The following is a 19,247-nucleotide window of genomic DNA, read 5'->3' as shown; positions in this document are numbered from 1 at the left end:
AAGTTAATGATTCATTTCAAACCTGTCTTGAAACGAATTGCTGAAAAATCAATTAAGTTTCCCATTACAGAGTACCCAACCAGAAAAGCATTGGCTTGTGCCAGATGAGTTGCAGATTAAAAAAGAAACATGAAAGTGGGAAAATAATTTTTAAATCATCGAATATAAAGTCCACACAAAATAAATAAATATATATATAAATAGTATTTAAACTCTGGATTTACCATATGATGTCCAAAAAGTTTTAGATTGCTTTATCTCCCACAAGAATTGATCGGGAAGATGTTGCAAAGCAGGCATCACAGTCAATTGGCAACATCATTGTAGAAGTTTCACCAGATCATATTCTGACAGTTTGAAAGAAAAGAGTTGGAGGGTTTTATCATCATTCTGTTATTTCAGGAATAATAATAACAAGAAGAAGAAGAAGAAGCTTAGCAAATAGAATTCAATGTTTAAGGATAAACTATAGTTTAGCCTTTAAACTTCTGCTATTTTTTCTTCCACTTGTATGGAAATAGAGCTTTCCCACCATTTTACTTTTCACCACGGAATGCCCCACACCAACACAGCACAGGGGAGAAAGACGAATGGATTCCCTAATTCAGTGATCAATCTGGGAAAAGGAGGATATCTGGGGTCAGAAAAAAAAAACACGTTAACAAATTTGATGTGACAGACAGTTCTGTAATCCAGGGTGCAGTAAATGCATGTCATAATTTTCTGTCTGCACTTTGATACAAATTACTTATTGATTTGTAGTTGGCTGACTGTGCTTTCACTTAAAACAATAAGTTACACAAATAACAGATGTGACCGTGATGGAAATATGCCTAAATGGGACCAGTTCTGATTCAATAAATCTTTTGTGTTCTGCTGTGGTAATAAATAAAACAATGCAAGGTTTCTGATGTGAATGTATCTAATGAAATCGCAGCAATAAAATTGTTATAACAGTATATTTAAAAGATTCCCATTTTTAAAAAAATGTAGTGTGATTTATTTTAAATGATCTGATCACATACAACTTATATTTTGGTGCATGAAATATAAAAACATTATACAGCTTTCAAAATAAAACCATCTTAATCTTAGTGTTTGGGGGTGGGAGAGAAGACAGCAAGAAATAAATTGATAGCACCTGCTTTATGATGTAATTTTCCAGGCTAAACAAGAGCCTTATTCAAACAAAACTTCTTCCACACTCATAAGTATAGCAGTAATTGAATCCCCAGTTTTAAATATAGTTTTACTAACCATTTTTTTAAACAAAGTCATAACTAAGTGGACAGCGAGTAAAATAGTTAGCTTCCGACCATCACCACAGTGACTACAACACAGTAGACTGATACAGCAGGAAACAGAGTACCTACATACCTGCCTACAGATCACGTTAACTTCTCTGAATTTTAATTTATGCTTCTTACAATGCTATTTATGTTCAAATTCGGGGTGGAAAAAGCATGTGTTCTTAGGAAAGTCAGCCGCTTTCTGTTTCCCAATGAATTTACCAGAATATTGTTTTTTTTTTTTTTTTTTTAAAGAAGTCTCCGCATTAAAAGGTAAACTTGAAGTCAGTTATTTAAGTATTTAGTGTCAGAAATATAAAATAAAATCTATCTAGAAAGCAGGTGGATTTCACTGCCTCCTATGCATCTCTAAATTGTTACATACAGGCTTTCATACTGCAGAGTGCTGATGATATCCATACATATAAATATATATGTATCTGCACATTTACATCTAACAAATATTAGCGGATATTCTGTAACATTTATAAGTAGTTTTCAATACTTACTATTAGTCCAGGTTTTCTTTTCCACATTAGAAGAAACAAATCTACAGATTTAGTTGGAGATTTCCTTGTACAATTTTCAGGCAATGTAATGACACTACATGACAGAAAAGCTATCTTTTGAATATAAGAGTTTTGCAGGTGACCAAAGATATCCAGCTTGAAAGCAATGTATTCAAATTATCCTCTCTTAAAACTCTTATCTCTAGAAATGTTCAGGACCCCACAGGAAAGCGTACCAAATTTAACCAATGCATATTCTCCAGCCTTTCTCTCACCCCACAAAAAGGAAAGATTAAGTTACACTCAGCCTTTTGTTTCTGATCGTTTGTTTCCAAATACTGCGATGTTCAAATATTCTCATAGAAACGTCATTTGTGTTTTCAATGCAAACTTTATCACCAGCTCCCTCTACAGAAAGAGAATTAAAGTACATAATCACTTTTGGGAAAAAAATAGCGATTTTTCTCTGGTGAAATAGAAATTACATTCGTCCACTACAGTGGTTTCAGAGGCAGCTTTAAAGATCAGGGTAGTTAATTATTAAAGATTCTGAGCTATGCTTTCTGAATACTTTGGAATGGTTTCTTTCTTACCAGGATTAACTTCGTATTACAGGTACCTGTAACAAAAATACTAATCCTGGTATGAATGGAAATGTGAGCACAGTGGGGCAGAACAGGTTAATGTAAAAGACAGAGAAAAAGCACCAGAAGATAATGCAGGACTTGAACAACAATTACAATGGTGGACTGTATCAATAAGCACTACCATTTGCAAGGTCATCAAATGGATGAACGTAGTGTTGCTGTCAGACCTAAAATACTTTCACTGTCATAAAGGTTACAGCACAAATGACTCATTACTGAAGACCTTATGATTGACCAACAGAAGTGCAAGCTAGAAGGCTGCAGTGTAACACCCCTGCCATCTCAGTGCTTGCCACTATGTGGGCATGAAACCACGAGGGAATTACAATTATGAGGGAACAAGTCTAAGTGGATAAAATCTACCTGCTTAAAGATAATTTTTTTAAACACATATCTCCTTCCCCTTCCATAAGATTTCACACTTTTGTATTACTGCAGTACAGGAAATGCTGCGTGTTTCTTTTTACTTAAACTGAAGTTTACATTGATATGCCTAACTGCTGATGTCGGATTTAGTGAAAACTGGAAGTAGTAACTCAGTGTTTTGCTTGAGCCACTGTCCCTAATAACCGTGGCCTTTCATTTATAACATGATTCACAAAAGAAGCTTTGATGAGCAAAATACTCTCCTTAATTCAAATATCTCCATGAAACAAAATGAAAATGTTGCACCATTAAATGCAAACTGAAAATATTCAGTTAACACCTAGAATCACTCCAGTCTCACATAGTCCAGAAACGTATCTGTTTGTTCCAATATCTGATTCCATGCAGAAAACATTTGTTTACAAATAAAACTTGCTTCTCATTCACCCATTTCTGTTCTCCAGCAAGACCCACCAAATGTCACTTTATTAACAAAATGAAGCATATATGCAAAAGATAATTAAACATCCCCTCTGCTGCCATCAGCTGGGTCAGGATTACAATGGCCTGCTATCAGATGGGAAATAAATGACAAGGAGGTGAAATTCTTGTATCAGAATACAGAGATTCTGAGATCTAAGTCTAGAAACTTTATGGAAGGTAGTTTCAGGTATATGGATCAGATTATTAAGAAGCTTTTTGTCCTTCACTTGCAAGACCAACTCTTTAAATTCACAATTTTGTTAAAACAGAATCCAACAAAAACTGTTTAAGATTCAAGTATCACATCATCAGATATTTAATTTGGTCTTAGTTAAACATCTTCGGGAGATAAATGGAAATTAAGGGCATTAAGTCAACCTAAAAACATCACAATTTTCATCACTGTTAATTTGCTATTGCCACAAGCTATTTTTAACGTTATTGGAATGTTATAAAGGAGAGAGGAGGAAGTCTTCTTTACCTTCCTTAACATGCTTCACATTTTGCAAAGAGTAAGTATTATTATTTCTGCAATTCTGTTTTTTTTTTTCCACATAGTATTAGAGAAAGAAAATGTACCAAAATGCAGTGTGAATGAGACAACCTTCAATAGCATGAGAAAAAAAAAAAATCAAAACTGATGACAAATTTCATCTGTTATAAACTACACAAACTGATTTATTTTAAATTTGCAAGACTGCAAAATTTCTGATCTGCTATAATCACAACTTCAACTTGCAGATGACCAAAACATTGGTCAGAGATGCTGAGGCTTCCCTTCCACGGTGATATTTATTAATTATAGACATTGGTGATCCAAGCCTAACCACGCCTGTGTTATGCCTCAACCTGTCAGCATGCATTTCTCTCACCCACAGGTGGTAGTGGGGAAATCTTAACATGTCAAAAAATGAGGAAGTCTGGTTCTTTAAGCCATATGGATTTGCCTTCACATTTTCAATGATTATTGTACCGAGAGGGTGACAAACAACAAAGTTCAGTGACACACTTTTTTATTAAATACTTTTTCTAGATTTTACCAATACGTCCCTTCAGTAAGTCATGCAGAAACTTCTAGTAATAGATAGACTGATAGATTTTTTTACTCCTTTCCTAAATCCAAGTAACCAAACCTACAGTTTTTCAACACTCTTCAGCTTTAAAAACTAAATATATCTCACTCTCTTGATGCACTCTTTGTGAACATTCCATTTACTTGTATGTCAGAATATAAAAGCAATGTCACTGGTCACTAATATGCATTCATAAACAAAATACCACTGAGGGCAACCTAAAGATGGTGTTACCTTTAATTGGGTAAAAATTTCTTGACGTTGAATTGGAACCAATTTGGGATTTCAGAAATGTTTGTTCTAACTCCCTAGACTAACAGCTATAATAAAAAATAGAGACATATCCATGAAAATGCAGGTAGAATATAATAAAATAATAACTGAGCACATAGCAAGTGTTTTGCGTGATATAATACAAACAGGCATGATTTGAAGTGTGACCTAGAGACAATATAACCACATGTACAAAATACAGATGACAGTTTTCTCCAAGAGTCTGGGGAGTGATCATCTTTCACCAAGAAAAAAAAGAAAACAAGAAATAAAGCTCTTGGAAAAAAAAAAAGAAAAAAAAACACTAATTACCTACAAACAACAGCCTTAGCCATATCCCGGTAAGACTGCATTTGAAACAAGCAATTTATAACTGCCTCACCTCACCTCTACTTTTCTCTCTTTATCCAGTCCCAGAATAAAGCTGCTGGGGGGGGGGGGGGGGTGCAGTTGGGGGGAGAGTGGAGTATCACAAACCACAGGGACACCAGTGAGTTCCCAACAGAGACTGCTACTTGTTCCTCTGCCTGGTAGAGGAAACAGCCTGTCTCCTCAATTTCAGATCAAGCCTGCCATCTTGTGGGATTCAGATTCAGGCCAGCATGCACGCTGAACTCTTCTTCCTTTCTTAAGGCAGCAGTCAAGATTTTTTGATCCCATCCAGGATGAAGAAATAAAATCCAGAACATGTTTTTTTAAGACATGATGACTAAATGTATGCTTAAACTTGTATTTGCCTCTGGGAAATATTTTCTTCTGTTACAAAGCCCATTTCATGTTTGCATGAGACTTAAGTCAGCAGTTGGCAACTGCTCTTACTTTAACCATTTCAACATTTCTCATCTCTCACCATTTCTGGGTGTGCTACGGAAGCTGATATGAGTCATCCTCTTCATGTTTTCTGTTGGTCTCCTGGATCTTCACCCACTTCCTTTAAGGGACTAGCTCTCAGGCTGCAAGTCCCAGTTTGAGAGATTCCTTCATAACAATTTTCAATTGTTGTACTAATCATTTTATGGGAAGAGAAGTACATTAAATAAACTAGAAAAAATAGTTTAGAAAGCAGTAATTTAAAATATATATCTGTTACTAAAATCACCCAAATCTATTTTAGAAATATGTATCTGCTTTATTAAAATAGCCTGGCATAATTATTAGGTTATGCTAATTATCCTGAATATTCTTAAACTTTCCAAGAAGAGTATTTCCTGTCTTCACACTGAGATGTTACTAGAAATCAGCTAATTCAGGGCTTCTCGAAATAAAATTAATTTTGACTACCTAAAGTGCCAACCTGCAATTTATGGGACTTCCTTTTTGCAAACACTGTAACCTTGTATTCTCCAAACATGTATGCGCCTCTTGTAATCACAACCATCTACAGCTCAACTGCACTTGACTAGAGTCATTTTAATTCAGTTCTTCAGGATGACTCATTTTTACTGACGGAACAAAGATACAGAAGAAACAGTGAAAGTTGTAAAACTCGTTTTAGTTCCTTACTCTAATTCCAGACACATAACTCTTTCTCCATTAGTTAGCAGCTGGCAAAAGCTGCAACAGAATTATTACGATTTATGTCATGAAACCTCACTTCCCACACAAGCTACAAGTCAGCTTGAGTACTTGTCTTTCTCTGAGCTATAGTATGCAATAATTTAGCTACACTATTCTGATCCTCTTTAGGGAAGAAGTGCGATGTGATTGAAACCATATGCATTAAGGTAAGCGTCTACCATGAGGTATTTACACGCTACCTCATCATGAAAATTCAGATTTTCGGCTGCTCACCAGTGTCTTCCTATCTTACTGTTACATTGCAAGTCATAAACATGTCAGTTCCAGCATCTTTTTAAATCTCAATTGACTCTTATTTCTATTTTACTTTAAAACAGCAGATGAATTTTTAAGTATTATGCTTCAATTTTGGTTTCCACACTACCTCAGAATAACTCTTGCTATATCAAAGAGCTTCCAAATTTTAAAGCTCAGATAAAACAATTATCAACAGACATTAACATAACCCACGTGTTCCTGGAGTGATCTGATACCTAGCCACTGGGCAGAACTACACTGTAGAACCATTTTTCCGTATTAGATAAAATCACATTAAAAGCTAGCTGTGTAATTGTAAACCTGGTGGGTCCTAAATAAATCAATGACTAAAAACAGGCTTAGCTCAGCAACAGCTGTTAAGAACTTAGTGTTACAGAAGTGAGAAAGAAAGTGCTTCACAACTGAGCTCAGAGCTCAAGCACAGAACAACAAACCACTATGGATAGAGTGGACTACATTGCAATTGAAGTCTTACGTAAATATATATCTTACTTTCCCCTCCTCTCACCCTGCACACTTTTCTGTTTTAAATAGTAACTTGTACTTGTCTTTTTGCCACTCAGTATTTCCTTTATTATATTCCTTTGTAAAAATGGCCACCCTCCCAAAGAAAACGTGCTGTTTTAAGTAGGGTGATGAAATTCTCAGCCTTCAGCACTCTGGTCTTCTTCTCAGTGAAAAGGCTTTTAAGTTTTGTTCTTAAAAGCTTGGCTTAAAAATTCACTCATGAGTTAATTTTACAGAGAATTAGTGCCAGTAAAGTCAACAGAACTGCATGCTGTTCACACTATTAAAAAAACCGGGTGTTTTCACTATATGAAGTTTAGCTTTTCTGTGACACATTGTATACAATATTAAGAATTGACAACAGCGATTCAGTTATAAGAAGAAAAATGTCTTTAAAGTAGGCCTACATCATTCTTGAGCTGGCTTTATAAATTCTTATGAATGGATTCATATTGCTTCACTGAAGTCAAACTCAGATAATGAGCCCAATCTGAATCACTACATGGGCCTACCTCCTTTCTTTGACCACACAGCTAGAAACTGCATGTATATTTTTGAAGCCAGAAATATTTTTCACTTTTAAAATAGTAATGTTCACCTATGAAGCTCCTACAAATCCTAGAAAACAAGCATTCCAGATACCGTATCCAGTTATGAAACAGCACCAGAAATAAAGATGAGAAGGATATTTTTATTCACTGAGCTAATGTTTTTTAATAATGAATAATTATCTACAGAATATAAGTATGAAATTTAGTCAATTTAATTGAGATTACTCTTTCCATACATATTTTGTAACTCTGTTGACCATCTATTTTAGGATAAAACCCATCAGCTTTGGAAAGGAAGTCCTAGTAAAGTGAGCAAACCCCACAAGTCCCCAGTTCCTTGATCACTATGTGCCCTACCCCATACTTACTGCAGTTTTACCCTCTGAGTTGTGCCAAACAGCTAATTGTAGGGCTGTGCTACATGAATTTACTGAAATAAAAACTGACTTTCCCAAAAGGAGATCTATTTTAACCAAAATTGTTTTCATTTAATTCACAGAGCAGCTCACTACTCTATTGGCACAACAGCAGTGATGGCTAACAATGGCAGGAAGAGGAACAAGCAAATAAGAGGCTTAAATCAGCTTCACCACAAAAGCCAGATATTGCAAAGCCTCATTCCCTGATGTTTTCCTCCTTTAAAAGAGAAATAAATATTTCTGATGTTTCATTGAATTATTTTCTGTTTTACAATTTTCTATTTGCTTATCTATGGTCCTGAATAAAAAAATAAAAATAAAAATCACAACAGTAAAAGTAACAACTTTGCTTCTAATTATTTTCCGCAACATACCACATCCCTTGCCTAGGGAAAGGGACAGCCAAGCCCTTTTTGTCAGCAAAGCCAGATGTCAGAGGCAGTTTTCAGAGACTTGCTTTAAAAATGATGGTGACTGTCATAGAAATAGGAGAGTGCTGCATATTCAATAAGCAACATGGCAGATGGTTTAGAAAAGGAAAAACAAGGCATCCCAAACTCAATGATGGGAGAGATCCAGAACCCCAAATTTCAATTATTAGTTTTAAACAGCTGAAATAGTTCCTGATTTAGTTTTGTGCAAAAAGACAAAGTGACCAGCAAGACTTCTTCCAGCCTAGAGGAAGCACATCATAAATCCACACACAATAACAAAAACTAGAAGATTTCCAATTCCCCTGCACATTTGTTTTGAAAACAACATGCCATCCAGCTAGTTTCATACTAAGCGTAGATTAATTGACACAGTTCCCACTTGCTCCCTTATCTTTAGTTCCTTTCTTGCAATTTTCAACATTAAGAAACTGAGAATCTGCCAAATCAGTAGCATCTAAAATTTCAAGGCTCTCAGGCCTTCAGTTGCTCAAGTATTGCTCCATACTGGCTCAGATAATGAATGGTCATAACATCAACAGTATCAGCTGAATTTATCAGTATTTCTGCTTATCAAGAACAGCTGAATTTGGCTTATGCATGAACTCTGCTGTGGTGCCCTCTAGTTATCAGAAAATTACAGCAGTCACATTATTCCTACTAACAGCATGTTTTGCTGCTATAATCTTGGCTACATATGCTGGGGGGGAAGAAAGCCATAGAACCGAATGAAGCAGTGCAAGTTTGAGAATTCAAGGACCTTTATCTTGCAGAGGTACCAAACTAAGCAGATACAAAACACCGATGAAACAGAGCAGCCAATTTTGTAAATGGCTATGCAATATAAGGGGGGAGAAAGATCCTCACAAAAATAACCAGGACGGTTTAAAGTGTCGTTACCACTTACTCTCATGAAGTTTTCATCTGCCACAATATAACATCAGCCTTGATAGTTCAAACTACTGTTAAAAGCTGTTTTAGTTAACCTAGGTGACTTTGAAACGAAGCAGATAAAGAGTATTTCCACCCCTTGTTCTGCCAACTCTTTTGTACTTGGCACTGATAACGACAGAAAAGTACCCAACTTACACTGATAAAAGTGGAGCCTTGCAGTCCTTTTGCAATCAAAATGCACTATTTCTACTCAATAACAGCCTAATCCAAAATTATGAAGAAATAGAAAAATGACTTTCGTCTTCCTTCAAACAAAAGCAAGCAACTGAACCATTGAGGATACCAATCCATACCATCTGTTGGAAAAAAAAAAAAAAAAGTCCAGGCTGTTCTACAGACTACCCCCTCCACCCAGTATCAGCCTTAACTAAACACTGTTCAGGAGTCAGGTATAGGTGGCATTTTCACAAACTAGTTTTGTGGTTCAGCTTTATGCCAACAAACTGCTTCTAGGCAGCTGTAAATGCAAGAGATTCTGCAACACATCTATTATAAGTTAAAGTTAAAAAGCAAGAACCTGCTAGGTAAGTTCTAAGTAAGTTTCTTTTCTTGTGTTTATCTAAAGCTGAAAAAAAATGGTAGTCAAAAATTCTAACTTTTGTAATCCTACAATTGACACAGGAGAAAAGCATCAAGGATTACAATGAGGTGCTGAAGCGACAAAAAGTAACAAGTCAGCAGCCATGCTAAGGAAAACCGTATTTTCTGGAATATGGAAAAGAACTCCCATTGCCAGTAGGAAAGACCAGAAGACAGGACTCAGCCACCCAAAGGCTGGAAAAAAAAGATGATAACCCTGTGGGATTGATTGTTGGAAGAAAGAGGCTAGACTCTATTTATATTCCTATTTACAAGTGATCATTTGTTGGGTATTATAGAGAAAGGAGGAGGATGACTGGAAAGAATGTTGAGCCGAAACTTCAGTAGAAGCAAGAACATGGGAGTGACCAGAAAGTGGAAAGCGCTCCCATTTGCATCTCACCTCTAACAGCAGCAGGCTGGGCTAGGCCAGCACCTCTGAGGGTCAAAGCTACTCTTCTTCATCGGGAAGAAAAGCAGAACTTCCTTTCCCCTCTGCATTCCCATGCTCCCAAAAATGAGCTACTTACCTCATAATAACAATTCAGCTAAATCCATAGAAATCCACTGAAAAACAATATGAGGATGCCTAGACAGTATTTTACTGAGGTAAGTATTCAATTGCATAACAGAAGTTACACAGCTTGACATACATACACAGATGCTGAAGCAAAGAGTATTTTCAAATTTGGAATGCTACTGTTATTGGAAGGCATCATTGGGCATGGGCAGATAGATACTGAAAGCAAAATATTCAAATATATTTAAGTAAATTAAAGGAACAAGTAGTACCTGTACAGATTTTGCTCACAGAGCTTGCTACTTCTGGCATACTATCAAGAAGCCATTTTCCCTTATCTCTTCATTAGCAATTACTTGAATAGGAAATTAAGATGTAAATATTCCCCTTATGCTTCTTTCATTCAGTCTGTGATGCTTCCTTTTTTATTCTTATTTATATGTAAATATTTATAGTTAGAACATGCAAATATAGAAGCAGATGCTTCTTGAATTCAAATATCCCATAGTAACTAAGTTTCTTATCTTTGTTTTTTCAGAAACTTTTTCACCACATACCAGAAAAGACTATAACCTGATATCATTTCTAAAGAAAGAAAGCAGATAAGATTTCCAATATCCTGTTTCCATTCAGCAAAGTAGTTAAACTGAAGAATTCCCAACACCCATAATCAGTTTTGTGAGACTGAAGTTGAGTTGTTCCTTCTTGTACTCCTTTCCAAGAACTTCAAAATTCTAGCTAGCTCATACTGTGTGACCAGTTATACTTCATCTTCTATTGTTACACTAGCCTCGATAAAAGGGCAGAATGACATTTTATCAACTTTATGCTTTCAGTGAACAAACTATACAATAAAATCCACACAACACATGTACATGTAGTTACAGCACTTAAGAAACTTCACAAAATACCAAGTAATTTGGATATTTCCACCACAAATTTGTTGCATATAATCTGTGTCACTGGCCACAAGTGAAAAAATCATTATCAGCCAATTATTTATTCTTTCCTTTGTTTCTAGGCATCCTGAGTAGAACACCTTATGCAAAATCAAAGCCTATTACATGCATCGTAAGTCAGGTTTAAATGCTAGAAGAGATCTTTCTCAGGGCTTTTACTCTGAAGATTTTTGACTCAATTAAATCATTTAGACTGTTTGAAGAACTAGACAATGAAAAAATAATAAATGCACAATGCAGCAATGATACAACATTATACTTCATTAGGCTGGGGAAAACAGTCTTTATTCAGCCCTAGTTCTCAAAAATCCTGTCGATACCAAGAAAAAAAAAAAGTAAGATTTTAGAAAATTTCAAATATATTCTGCATATACATACATGAAATTTTCACAATTTATTGCACCCACCATCTAGCTGCTGAGTCACAGACAGTCAAGAAGTCAGTGACATCCTGCATTCAGTTATACCAGACACGCACATCAGACTGCTATTCAGCTTCCCAAATCAAAAGCTTAACCAAACAAAATCCACAGACTGCAAACATGATGACCTTTTTAATAAATAGGATCTTTATTTATACAATAAGAAGCTAGCAAAAATAAAAGTGATATTGTTGGCTGACATATAGGCTCAAATGATTTTTTATTTATTTCTTTATTTATTTTTTAAGATACAAGGCAGAGTTAGCTTAAATATTTTTATCTCCTCGTAGTTCAGCACAGGCCCTGCAATTCACACTAAGTGATAACCTGGGTTTTTATACCACTCACATGACATAATAGACAACTAAATTCTCGTATTTTCCACCACTTTCTTTAAGGTCAATTAAACATGTAACACACCGTACCATTCATTCATTCGAGATACTCAAATACTCGGTAACATAAATTGTACTCTCCAGCTATTTTAGTCAGCATTACTAAGTATTGTTACTAAGCATTACAAAGAAATGCCATGACAAAAATAAAATTTTATTGCTCAATACCACAAGTAGGACAGAAAATGATATGAGACATAGGAACAGTATGTGTCAAGTCTCCACCCCTCATTGTAGGCTGCGGAAAGAAGTCCCTAAGTCTTCCACATCCCTCTCCTTCATCTGAAGACTGTTTCTAGCTTTGAGGATGTTCCAGAAATGGTAGTAGAACAGTGGGAGAAGTTATAAAAAATAAAATTACTGTCCAGGTATCATGACACTTCTTTGAATATCACATTAAAAAAAAAAAAAAAAAAAAACCACAAAACACACACAATGATAAAATTCTACATGATTTTCTGACAAGCATCCAGCAGGAAATATAACATTCATTTGCTAGTATTTATTTGCTTCATTAGCATAAAGAGCTTTTAATGATCATTTCCTTGACTAGAAAAACAGTGTACTTTAGCTTTTTGTCCATGTAGGTCTCTTTTTTTTTTTTTTTTTCCCTGCAGCATAAATTTGTATGCTTATTTACCATGTAGAAAACAACGTAACAAAATCCTAGCTAAACCCTAGCGAAAAACAGCAAGCGAAATCAGCAGGGTCTCAATAAAGGGTCCCCACTAACACCGCTGAAATGCCTCAGTGCCTTCCCAACACCCAGTTCCCTTCATGCACCAAACATGGTGCTAAACACCAAACAAGGTGCTAAAAACTGCATGGTCAGAGACAGTTTTCACAAATAAATTGTCCTGAAGTATAAGAATTTGCCTCAGCTACGACTGAACTGCATTTATTTTCCTGCAGTATAAAGTCTTTTTTATAACAAGTATAAACTATTGACTTTTTAATGTCTCCTAGGGCACAAACTTCAGGAAACCACAAGCCTGACTTCTCAACTGTGCAGCACTTTGAAGGCTACTAGTAATAGCACAGCACAAGCATAGCAACAGCATTGAGAGATTAAGACATTTGCCATATGTGAAAGATTCCATGAGTACAACTGGTGTACTGTTGAAGTGAACAGGACTTTTTCCATTTCCCATCCCCCATGACACCACAGCCCCATGGTCATCTGCTAAAAACTCAAAAAACTCAATAAAAACTTCCTTTCTCATTTTCATTCTATTTAAATAATGCAAAATTAATGTAAATATTTCCAACATAAACAACTCTTGTACTTCTTTAAAAAAAAACCAAAACCTAAGTCTCTCAAGATAGCTGTCTACTAACCTCACAGAAAATTAGAAATAAAGCTTCCTTACCAAACTTTTTCTTCTTCCATTCCTCCTTTGGCACATTGGTTTATTACGGCAGGACTATTCATGGTAAGTGCTGAGCTTTCAGAATTCATCTTTTTTCTACAAAGGAACAACAACAAAAACATGAAGACCATAATATAAGTGAAAAACGTGTTTACTAATTCACTAGAAAACCCACCTTTTAGGCCAAGCACCTTTAAGACCAAATACAGTACATTTTACTCACTTAAGTAAATCTCCTAAATCAATGGGATTAATTGGATAAATACACTGAGAAGGATTTGGCAGTTTTGTGGACTTGCTAGCTGTGCCAAACTCAACACTGATTGTCTTTTGTTTATTTTTCTGAATAGGTGCCAGAAGAGTTGATGTCAGCAAGCCCCTATCCAGGGCTATGCATAGTGTCAGTTATGTTAATTCAGAGCAGCACTCAGGGCTGGTGTTGCTGTGGAAGGATCCACGCAACGCTAGAGAGAAAATTTCGACTTCTGATATTTAAAGATCTTTTCAGCATATTTTAATAACTTACAATTTATATTCTAGTAATTTAAGATCATACTTCACAGATTTGCAGAAAAACACAATTCACTCAGGGCTGAAGTCATTCTCACAAACAGCACAGACAGTGCAATCCTGGCAATAGCAATCCCCAAGCTATAGTGCTTCTAAAAGGTCTGTATGGCCAAACATGCTTCCAGCAAATGACTCGCATGATAAGAACAAACCAGATCTCTAGATAAGGCAAGTTAATTTCACATTGAAACACTGCTAACATGAAATGTCTTACACTTTTTTTTTTTTTTTAATTTTAAAACAAAGAAAACAAACAGCCACCAGATCAAAAGCAATCTTCCTGATCTTGAGATTCCTAATCAGACTCATGCCTGGTTTCTATTACGATCAACCCAAAACCGCAATGCATTACCAGAGAACAGGCCCACCTATATACTAATCTACTAGAACATAACCAGAAAAGAGGCTATGCTTGCTAAGATAATAACCCCTCACTTTTTGCAGGAAGGTATAAAGAAACATTGAGGAGCTGTTTAAAGCTTTGCAGAACCAGGGTCACGGTCAGCCCTGAGAGCCGTGGGCAGCAACTGGAGCCGACTGCAAGGCCTGCAGCCTGTCACTGGTGGGCAGGTGAGGCCCAGTTTCACAGAACAACTCCTGTGAAGAGAATGCCAACCTTGGATCCAAAATCATGGCCAAGCAGGGCTGTATAAGTAGCCCTAGCAAGCATGTTTCTCAGAAAGAGGTCCCAAAAAGCAGCAATGTAAATTCAGCCCTGACAGGACTCAGTGTCCTCTTTTTACCTCCCATTCACAGTCAGCAGAGCAGGCAGCACTGCCACTCTGAGGAACAACAAATGGACTGACGAGACAACAGCTCCGGTTTGCATCTTTTACATCCCTTGTACTAGAAAGGGATATAAATTCTGCACAGGCAGTTTCTGAGCAAATTTGTTTCCTGAGATCTTGTTTCAAAGATCGGAAAACTATTCTGAAAGGGAAGACAATGAAAGCCTCGACTCTGCGAGGGCAAGAACAGAGCCTGGTAGCCACTGGCCTTGTCTTGGATCAGTGCCTGACCTCAAATTCACTCCTTATTCTGCAGCTGGATCACTGAGATAAACTCAAAAAAAAAAAAAATCAGAAATGTAATACTGCTAGAAGTGGCTCAGCAGCAGGTGTTTAATATTAAATTATTGCTTGCCTCTTCAGTGTGCAGTAATGCAGGAGGAGGGGAGATGTTCTTACAGATATTTTGAAGGAACAATGAAGGAGTCCAGACATCTTCTGCAAAGTCCCCTATTTCAGGGAGCAATTTCCCAACAAGGCAAATTACAGCCAATTTCTGCTCTACCTTGGGAAAGCCCAGATGTTTCAGTGATCACAACAGTTGCACAAGCAAGGGTTTTACCTCCTCTTACAGTCACTCAGACTACTAGGATTGAAGGTTCAAAGGAAAGTTAAAAGTAGCCTATTAATTCACAAAGTTGCAACCCAAAAGAATGAAGTTACAAAACCACAAGGTTGCCATTCCAGAAGAAAAACAATAAATAAATCTACTGTTTGCTTATGAACTAGTACGGTACTATTAGAGTACAGATTGTTTAATCTATGACTAAAAAAGTATTCATCACTCCCCTCCCCACCAGAAGAAACACTGAAGAAAACACTCCAGACAGAACTGCACTGAGATTCCCATGCTGAAACTAGAGCAACAGCAGAGGACAGAAAAAATGATACCAGTTACCATGTTACAAAGTTTTCCTCTGAACAATTGATAATAAGGGCTGACGCTTACCTAACAGAAAATAAATGACACATGCCATAAACACAGTTTCTGTTCGCTTACGTTCCACAAAGAAAATGAGCTGAAGTAATATAGAGCGGAATACATCTTGTCAAACTGCTCAGCTCCCTGACATTCCCAGTCTAGTCTCTGAAATTGTCACTAACATCATACTCCTTCACGTCCACAGCCTCGGGATCTAACAAAAATCTGCTTCTGGTGTTTTCTGTAACATAAGAGGAGGGCAGCAAGAGGCCAGCATCTATTCATTTGAATAGCAAGGTCTCATCCACAACCTCCAGAGAGATACCTATATGCTGGATAAAACAGTGGGCTTTCTGACAAACTGGATACCACGAGTCATACACAGCTCCTGCTCTTACAGCCTCCACTGCTCAGTTTCCAGTAGTAGGATAGGTTGGCCCAGTCACACAACGAAGTGCTACCCAAATGTGCTCCTGACTTAAACACACAGAGGAGGTGGGTGTAGCAGCCAGCCCATATAGCAGCAGTCAAACATCCTTCCTCAGCTGGCACTAACAGAAATGAGGATGGGAACCTCCAGTATGCCTGGCCCTCTCTCAGCCCTGCGCTGCAGCAGCACGCTTCTGCAAGATGGGAGCAGGTACCACAAAGCATCCCTTCAACTTCCCACCCACTCCAAAGAACAAACAATGCTCCTGCAATGCCCACAACATAATCCCTGCCTGTTGTAGCACAAACTCCCAGCATCTTGAATGACTTCTGTCTGTTCAGCTTTCCAATCCTACCCTTCAGAAATGGAAGGGCTTCTCACAGCCTTGGGATCAGGCACTTGCTCACGCTGCCACCAGCGCATGACATCCATCACTCCCACTCCTGAGGCTGGCCAGCAGTGAGTCAGACAAGCTTCTGGAAAACCATCAGGGATACTCAAGTCAGCCTCTTCCCAAAGACAGGTCTACGCAGGTCCTAGTTTGCTCTTTACCAGGAGAGACAGGTAATTAAGCAGCTGATACCCACATCACTGACAAGTTTTATGGCCTTGTCAAAATACCAGAAGATTCTTAGGTTCTAAATGACAAATGGAAAATTGGTATCTATCTACAATTTCCAAGGCCATGGATATCAAATATCACCACTACTTCTCTTACTTGGAAGTCATTTCTATGAAAAATTCTCAGCCTGCAGATTCTATCCCAACTCACTGTTGTGCCACAAACAGTTCTTCGCCTCTTCCTTCAGAATAAATAATTATTTCTAAAATAAAAACTATCTTTTCTATTTTAGGATGGAGAGGGGGATACATTTTTTCAAGCACTAAGAATATCTAAAGTGAACCAAGCAAAATTAAAGATAAAACTGGCAAAATACAATTTTGTTTGGAATATGCTGGTTTATTTTTCAGCCAGAATATTAAAACTATGTCCAAAAACGAACATCCAGTAATAGCAACATCTTAAAAAATGAAACAACTCAAGAAACAAAGGAACAAAGTTCAGGAAAAAATAAAATATAGACTATTCACAGGTGCTTCGTTCTATATCACCATCCAAATCTTGTTTGTACTTGAACTTTATGACATAGGCACTGTACATGATGAAACTTGAAGGAGGAAAATAAATCTATCATCTTTCCTCTTAAGAGCTTCAAGACAGATGCCAAGGCAAGTCAGTAAATATCAGTTTAAGAGACTGCTTAAAACATATTCTGTTCCTCACCCTCTGTTTGCATACTGAGCCTTGACTGTTCTAGATAAGATGCACGCACTCGAATTAGGTGTTGCTCAAGAGATCATGCTCTGCTTTCACAGGAGAAAGTGGGCAAAAGGCAGCTCCAGGACAAAAACATAGGAAAACAATGTCACAGACTTTATTTATAGCGGCTATGTTTAACACTACTGTCACTATCTTTTTGAGGCAACAGCCTTGAAGAAACATCCATGCTGCTTTTGAAGAGACACCAGAAATTTAGCATAGCTACTCTTCTGTGACTATGCCAGGCTACCAGAAGGAAGCATGCACCCACAACTTCTCTTAGGAGCTATGTCCACAAAAAAAAGCATTTTCATTGAAAACGCCAGCTTTGAAGGTCTGATGCATTTGCAGTCCATCTGCCTCATAGTAGATTCTTATGACACATAATTTTAGAGAAAAGCCTAGTAGCGGTGAGCCATTGGCTCAAGAACTGAAAAGTATTATATTTAAATATATTTTTACATTTATGTTTAAATTTTATTCTGGAAGTTTTGCATTTTCCTTATGTGGCCAAAAAAGGATCTAGTATAGCACAACACTCAAGCTTCCAGACACCTACAAAGACCACCACTTCAGGACCATTTGAGCAGAAAAGATGAAAAGATTCAAAAAAGGAGTTGAAGCCCCCTCACCCCATGGGCTCAAAGCAACCTGTAATTTCTATGTAGCAAAATGAGGAAAATATTAGCCAATCTTTCTAATCCCATTCCCCTACACAAAGACCATTTTCTTTTTTTGCTTTTGTTACAAAGTATATCTGTGACCACAACCAAAAGTCTTTTTTGTCTTTCCCTTCATTCCCTACTTGTATCTCTGGACAAGTAAGACACTACAGAAGTGGTAGTTAAAAATTAAAGTATCATTCAACTGCTATTCACAACAGTTAAAGTAAAACTAACCAAAGTATTCTGATAAAACATGTTCACACAGCTCCTCACCTTCACCAAAATACTTTGCATTGTTGACATTGTATCTTGTAATACTTGGTTGAGAAAAACTCTGAAGAAAGTTTTACTGATACCTAAGACTTCTCAGTGCAGAAACAGTAATTATTCCTTTTAATGAAAAAGGCGGCAGTAAAAACACTACCATAGCATCATAGTATCATAGCATCTTTAATTTTAAAGAGCTGATGTTCCAATTCCTTACAAGCTGCGCAGAAGTCTAATTTCCTGTAACAAGCACATTTACTCTTGCATTGTTTTCTGCGAAGTCACATTTCCAGGCACATATTATCACATCTTGATAGCACTCAGCTGCTATCCAGGAGGCTGCCTTAGGCAAATAGCTTGTTGAAGGCCAAAATTAAACTTTAAAATGAACTTCATTGTTTAACTGCTTAACAACAAGAACCAAAACAATCTTTTATCCAAATTGTTTTTCTGATGTTCTCAGATATTGCAATTGCCAAACATCTTTCTACCACTAACACATACTCCAGTAAAATCAGTGAGAACTCAAGAAGCACTTAAAGAATATTTCTCCTGATTACAACTCCAAGTAGCAGGCAGTACTGAGAACCTTCACATTGCATAACCACTTCAGGCCAAGCCTGGCATACCATAAAGTTTCTTTAACACACACTATGGTTATTTCAAGTAAATTTTGACCTCAGTGAACGCATTGTATGTCA

General features: G+C 36.9%; 1 protein-coding gene across 5 annotated transcripts in view; it reads right to left on the bottom strand.

Moving 5' to 3' along the window:
- The window catches only part of ARHGEF3 (Rho guanine nucleotide exchange factor 3), a 130,761-nt gene that overhangs the window by 102,909 nt on the left and 8,605 nt on the right, over positions 1-19,247 (bottom strand). For 4 of the 5 annotated variants that reach the window (XM_083795672.1, XM_083795671.1, XM_083795674.1 and 1 more), the window contains one exon: positions 13,584-13,679. In XM_083795672.1, the coding sequence (XP_083651798.1) occupies positions 13,584-13,679 (96 nt within the window). Of the gene's footprint in view, positions 1-13,583; positions 13,680-16,648; positions 16,741-19,247 lie in introns of those variants that run through there. The other variant, XM_083795673.1, reaches the window with a different exon arrangement.

Source organism: Anser anser, assembly GCF_964211835.1.
Source record: "Anser anser genome assembly, chromosome: 12".
NCBI classification, from domain to species: Eukaryota; Metazoa; Chordata; class Aves; order Anseriformes; family Anatidae; genus Anser; species Anser anser.
Note: the sequence above shows the minus strand (reverse complement) of the source record. Positions and strands in the feature narration are given on the sequence as shown.